Genomic DNA, 7,366 nt, shown 5'->3' with positions numbered 1-7,366 from the left:
TGAGAAATATAATTTTAAATGATTTGAAAGTCCAGATTTGGATTTAAACTTTTTGGACTCTTTGAGTGATCAAAGGACAGCAATCTCTGAATAAACTGGCCTTGCTTCCCTGGCCTCCTGCTGGAATGTGCAAAGACCCCTTTCACCACAGTCTTTGCCCATTCTCTTCCATTTGTCTGAAATGCCTGCCCCTGACTTTTTCCCCCAATCACGTCTTCCTGATCTTTAAGACTGTAGTTCAGACTCATTCACAGTTCTACACTTGTAAATCCACTGGGCTCATCTCAGTAGGCAGTATCACCCATTCACTAATATGACTAAGTGATCACTACTCGAGACTCACTCAACTGAAAATCTCAGGGGGCTGTTTCTGCACTTGCTTACCATTTTATCTCCAGCATCTAGCCAAGCACACCACACACAGGTGCTCAATGAATACTTGTGAGCACAGGAATAATTTCTGGAGTGTCTTCAAAATGAAGATTTCCTAAAAACCCTTCTACCCCACAGGTGATTCTGGAGCTGTTGTCTTAGACCCAATATTGGAATATGTTAAGACCTAACAATGATATTTTCTGCAGGATTTTGTGCCTCTTTCTATCTCCATCTTCCCTTCTCCCCTTGTATTATTAGTAGCTCCTTTTCCTGTTTCCCTAGCACCACTATATAATACTATATATAATATATTATATATATAAAGCTGTGTTCAATAATATATATATTATATATAACTGTTATTTTTAGTTATTTTGAGATATCTTTTACACATAATAATATTTATTCCAATGCACAGCTTATAAATTCTTACAAACTACATAGTTGTATAACTACCATCACAATCAGGACATAGATTCATAGCCCTTTGTATATAGCTTTCTTTTGGAGCTACTATATTACTGTAGTCCTACTTGTTTGTGCACAGGTCTTCAATACTAGATTAAAAACTTATTTCCTTGAGAGCGAGAAACAATATCTAATTCTTCTTTACTCCTCTGTGCCTACTACAAAGTCTTAAAATAAACGTGTGTCGGGAAAATACGCTTGTAAATCAATTAACTAATTAATATATTGCACTATTCTATGGCAGGTGCTACCTTGCCCATCGTAAGTATAAAACAATCTATTCTATCTTGGTCAAATTGTATGGAAAGCTATAACTCTCAATGTGTCAAAACTAGTGTCACAAAAAATATTTGAAATTCATTGCTTACCATCTCCTGTTTCTGCACAGAGTTGTAAACCCAAGTTATTCTGTGGATTAATTACCCAATGATTGCTGGTCACAGTGATATCGAAGACAAGCCAACCCACATCTAAAGCTTGGGCCTTTCTTGTGTCTAACAGGAACAGATCTGCATCCCTACGGAGAAAAAGAACAACAAAAAAAGTTACGAGTGTGAATGAAGATGATCATTTCCTATACTTAAGTGAAAACATTCCAAAGGCACTCTTTAAAATAACAAAAGTTAAAAAAAGTAACAAAAGTTAATTAAAGAACAAGAGGAACAAGTGACTCAAGTGATGAGTAGTAAGATACAGAATGTTTTATTGTTGGGCCCACAACCCAAGTCTGGTGCAAATTAGTAATATCTGAAAGTAATTCCATTTTCCTACTCTTCACTGGCCCTTACAAACTGACTTAGTGATCTAGATTTGGGCTCTGATAATCAGTGTTCCCTGAAACTCCTGTCTGTAAGCAGCCCTTCCTGGCAAGTTCACTAGCAAGGATCAAACTGAGTGGAAATGGATGAGAAAGTGGCTACTCTAATTTCGATGAATGTGGACAGTCAAAGCAATGGAGCAAGGGCAGGCAAGCATCTGCTTTAGAGATAATTTTCCCTTATTTTTCATTTTCATTATACTTGTTTTTTTTTCCCATTATATAATGTATATCTTTATTTTTCATTTCATTTTCCATTTTGATTATAAAGTTACTTTACGGATAGCAGAGGCCAAGAGAGGCTCTCAAACCACACCATTGTACTAAAGGATGAATCAATCCCACGAATTGAGCAGCAGATACACCCTGACTTGCTTTAACATCAGCTATAATTACCAACGCGTATGTTTGAGAATAGTCTCCACAGGGTCACTGTGATTAACATTTATCAATCTTAACTATAGCATTAAATTTCCAAATGTATGAATATTTGTTGAGTTATAGTGAACTGTTTAATTTATGATATCCTTACTACAGGCAGCCTCTGATCTAAAAGTTACATATGTCCAACATTTAATCCTTACAGCAGCTCTTCTTCAAAGGAGCATAGACATATACTATTACGTATTTTTCTGACTTTGATACTGTGCTGAATCTGTTTAAGGACATATTACTTATACGAGGAAAGGCAAAGCTATGTCATAATCACCCATGTTAAATACTATTCTGCATTGCCATCTAGCTGCATCACACAAGTCACTTCAAAGGTGGCTTACAAAATGTAAAAAGCAAATTTTGAGTAAAAACAAATTATGTATATATATATATGTACATATATATGATTTAAGAAGAAAACTCTATTATCATTGAAAGTTTAACTGTTTTAACAGAGTGAAGATTCTTAATATTTTAGAAGCTGCATCTTCATTCTCTTTATTTCAACTTAATTTATTCATTCTTTCACTAACCTAGAGAAGTTAAAATAAAGGCATTATGATTATTTAAATCATCTAGGTACTCTAATCCCATTGATGCAAATTTCATTCTCCTTCACAGCTTTAATCACAATGTTTACCAAAAGAGGGGTACAGACATCTTTTCATATCTAACATGGGACTTAGTTTGAGATACCAAAGACATATGGCAAGCATAAACTACAACGCAATGAAAATATTCCATTAGTTCTGACTTGAATTTTCAGGACCCATTCTATTCATATTATGAAGGGATATCAGTCAAACTGTCCCTCTTCTTCCTAAGGTGGAAAACTCATCAAGTAAACAAAACTTGAGAAATACAAATTATCCTTAAATTCTTGAGATATTTGGTAAATATCTTTTGAAACTATAATATTGGAATAATTTAATCACATTATCGGGTTCTGAAACAGGAGTCACCCTGTAGCTTGGGAAATACTCAAGTGCTACCCTGCTGTCAAGCCTGCTTTCAATTTGAAATATGGCATCAATGTTCTACTGAAGTCTGCAGAGTTTATAATGCCACACTTGGCCTGAAATAAACAAACACTTGAAGAACAAAAAAGAACAAAGAGGTAAAATTTGAGAACAATTTTCACTAAGTAACAAGTATCTTTAAGTAGTTATCCAGGTAATATTTTCTATTATTTTGAGATTGTGGTATTTTTCCAGAAAAAAAAAATCCCCAAATTATCGACATCCAGGTACCCAAATTTTCAAGCACATTTGTGAAGAAAATGGTTTCAGTTTTAATGGATATATTTAGAAAAAGCGTCAGCCAAAGGATTCAAGCAAGCCCTAAATATCTGAATTTCAGAGATACAACTTGCAATTCATCGGAAGATTAATCTAGGCAGACAGTGTAGTTTGAAAAATCCATACATTTCTAGGTCCCCCTCTGAAAAGTTTTGAAGTTTCGATTGCTTTCATAAGCTCCATGGTTTCTATTTCTGACCAAAGCTATTTTATTTTTGACTGGTAAATTCTTTTCTTTAATTTTTCCTCTCTCCTCTTCTAGAAGTTCTTCTGTATTACCCACAAGCAACAGAATACACTTTGGAAGAATGAAGTCTATTATTAATCAACACAACGGTAACAATTCTGCAATTTTCACTCATGTAGTTCCTTTCATAGAAGTCTCTTAAAAATAAATCCCTACCCATTCTGTAGAAATTTAGATGTGATTTCTTTTGAAGTACAAAATTACTCCACTAAAAATGGAACTTACATCACTAGAAATAGTAGAAATACTATGTCCAATGAACAGTATAAAATAAACCCGTTAAAGTTGTCTCATCTTACTATTTTTACCTGATGTTTTTATAGAAATTCTGGAAATACCTAATAAAAGATATTTTAAAATATTAATTCATTTAAAAGGAATGCAGTAGAGAAAAAATAGATATGTAGCAAAATATATTTACTTGTAGGAGAAATAAATCCATAATAAAATTTCTGTATATTGTTTATAATCATAACAATGAAACTAAAATTAAAATCTACATTCTAGCAAAGGCAATAGAGTCCATTTACATGGATGTGTATAAGCAAATGTTTCATAGTGGTATTGTATTAGTTTTCTAAGGCTGCCATCACAAAGTAACATAGACTGAGTGGCTTAAATAACAGAAATTTATTGTCTCACAATTCTGGGGGCTGGAAGTCTAAATCAAGGTGTAGGTAGGGCTGGTTCTTTTGAAAGTGATGAGGGAAGTATCTGTTCTAGACCTGTCACTGTCTCTTGTAGCTGTTCATCTTTTCCTTGTGTCTTCATATCATCTTCCCTCCGTGTGTCTCTGGGTCCAAATTTTCCCTTTCTATTAGGATGCCCTAACTGCCTTGTTTTAATTTAATTATCTCTTTAAAGACCCTATCTCCAAATAAGGTCACAAGCTGAGGTCCTGGAGGCTCAGACTTCAATATATGATTTGAGGGAGAGATGGAGCACAGTTCAACCCATAAGACTATTTTAGAATATTTCTTTACAAGCAGAAATTATCCTAGATGTGAATGTTCCATGTTTATGTTACAACAATTATCAACATTGAAATGTTTTCAAAAACAAATATGTCAAAGTAAACTTATGCTGATTAAAATAATTCATCATTACTAAAATTTGTGTTTTTTCTTTTTCAGAAAGAATTTGAACACTTGTCTAGACTATGATATAAATCAGCATAACAATTTCTTATATAGCTAAATGAAGTCATCATGCAAGTGTTAAGTACAGAGTTATACTTAACAGATTAAGGATTTATAGCATGCATATAGACTTCTTACATGTGAAATATATAAATATATTAAAAATAGTTACTCAAAGGTGAATAATATGTATGTGTATGTGTATACACACACACACACACACACACACACACACACACACACACATTTACAGTTTGGTACACATTTGCATGGAACTTACTTTAATCATGTCCAAAGGCTTAAACATGTTTAGTAATGGGAATTGGTGGACTGTATATATTGATTAGCAAGGGTGCTTTTCATTTTACTGAGAGAGGAAAGAGTTTTGCATATGTGCCTTGGGAATCTGAAAATACCAGAAGGGTAGGAAGCATAGGTACTTTACTAAGGACTGAACAGCAGGAGCCAAAATTTAATAAGCTTTGAATTGTCATCATACTTACAACTCAAAAACATAGATTGATGGAATGAGAAAATGAAGGTTATATATTTAAGAATGTGACAACAGAAGAGCTAAAATTTATCTTACCATCATTATGTAGATATCAGTGTAACATAAAGATAAAAAAGGATCTGGGGATCAGACAGAGCTTGAACAATTAAGGAATTCCTGTCTCAGTTTCTACAATGTTTAAAATATACTATGGTAACCCCTCCTTAAAAAACCAAATGTAATATAATCTGAATATCTTTTTTAAATCTAATTTTATTTTTTTCAGTGTTCCAAAATTCATTGTTTATGCACAAGAGGAAAATTACAGGTGAAGTTTTACTTGGTGTGTCATAACACAGATGGCTCTGAATTGCTTAATTTTGACCTGTGAAATTTGGGAAAGTTTTATTTGTGGAGTTACATTACCATCAAATGACCTGAGTCAAGGTTATTTGGGGGTTCTTTGAGATGGTAGCAATAGAATTGGTTACAACCAAAGAAGAAAGGAGGAAGAACAATGATAAGGGAAGGAGCAGAAAGAATGAGGGTGGGAGCAAGAAGGAGAGGATAAGAAGGAGGCAGAGAAAAAGAAGACACACAAGGAAATTCAGTAACTCTTCCTGGGTGTGTTGTCTTGAAAAATCCAGTAATTGCCTTTGTAAGTCACTCTCTTAAAAATCACTTATATACTCAAAATGTTGAAAATAGAACTACCCTATGACCCAGCAATTGCACTGCTGGGTATTTACCCTAAAGATACAAACGTAGTGATCCGAAGGGGCACGTGCACCCGAATGTTTATAGCAGCAATGTCTACAATAGCCAAACTATGGAAAGAACCTAGATGTCCATCAACAGACGAATGGATAAAGAAGATGTGGTATATATACACAATGGAATACTATGCAGCCATCAAAAGAAATGAAATCTTGCCATTTGCGATGACGTGGATGGAACTAGAGGGTGTCATGCTTAGCGAAATAAGTCAATCGGAGAAAGACAACTACCATATGATCTCCCTGATATGAGGGAGAGGAGATGCAACATGTGGGGTTAAGGGGGTAGGAGAAGAGTAAATGAAACAAGATGGAATTGGGAGGGAGACAAACCATAAGTGACTCTTAATCTCACAAAACAAACTGAGGGTTGATGGGGGGAGGGGGTTGGGAGGGGGGTGGGATTATGGACACTGGGGAGGGTATGTGCTATGGTGAGTGCTGTGAAGTGTGTAAACCTGGCGATTCACAGACCTGTACCCCTGGGGATAAAAATATATTATATGTTTATAAAAAATAAAATTTAAAAAAAATCACTTATATAAGCATAGAGTCAGAAGTTGTTTTGTGGATATAATATCTGTCCTTCTAGAAAAGCCTAAAAATAAACAGTAATAACAATAAATGTGTATGTACTGGTGCTTTTGATAACATACTACTTCCAATGCCAGCATCATACACACATTGAAAAAAATGCTATTTTTCAGACAATACAGATGGACCTGAAGATGATGTGGTTTGTAGTATTGTGATACATGACCTAAAATACTATGATAGACATGATGTCAAACTGCATGTAAAAAGTTTAAAAGCTTTCACATATATATTTTGAGAGTAAACAAGGAATATGACTATATAAATATTTTACACATAATTATATGAGTAAACTTTTTTGTATTATTTAATTGCATTCATTATATAGCTGTGTTTAAAATAAATCCATTATATAAATATTCAATCTCTCTGATTTTTTGGATCTTTTACTTGGGTAAAACAGATATCATCTTTATATGATCATATCATGATTATATGTTCTCTGTATGATCAGGCATATATAGTATGCAGACATGCCCAGTATGTATGCAGTTTTGATCATTGGAAATGTTAACTTTCTCTACTGTCTAAATAGCTGACTAAAGGGAGTAGTCTTATTTTAAAACTAAATAAAAAATTATGATGAAAAATGTCTGATGTGAAATTAGCTAGTCTGAGATTCTACCTCTGAAGGTAATAAAAATTGATCAAAGAATACTAAAACTAAGTGGGATATAAATTACTGAGCCAAACTGTTATTTTATTGATGAGAAAATTTAAAGAG

General features: G+C 33.7%; 1 protein-coding gene across 2 annotated transcripts in view; it reads right to left on the bottom strand.

The window, feature by feature from the left end:
* The window catches only part of BMP5 (bone morphogenetic protein 5), a 119,088-nt gene that overhangs the window by 37,000 nt on the left and 74,722 nt on the right, over positions 1-7,366 (bottom strand). For both annotated transcript variants that reach the window (XM_047734826.1, XM_047734827.1), the window contains exon 3: positions 1,212-1,360. In XM_047734826.1, the coding sequence (XP_047590782.1) occupies positions 1,212-1,360 (149 nt within the window). The remainder of the gene's footprint in view (positions 1-1,211; positions 1,361-7,366) is intronic.

Source organism: Lutra lutra, chromosome 6 (assembly GCF_902655055.1).
Source record: "Lutra lutra chromosome 6, mLutLut1.2, whole genome shotgun sequence".
NCBI lineage: Eukaryota > Metazoa > Chordata > Mammalia > Carnivora > Mustelidae > Lutra > Lutra lutra.
This window is presented reverse-complemented; position numbering and strand designations above follow the sequence as displayed.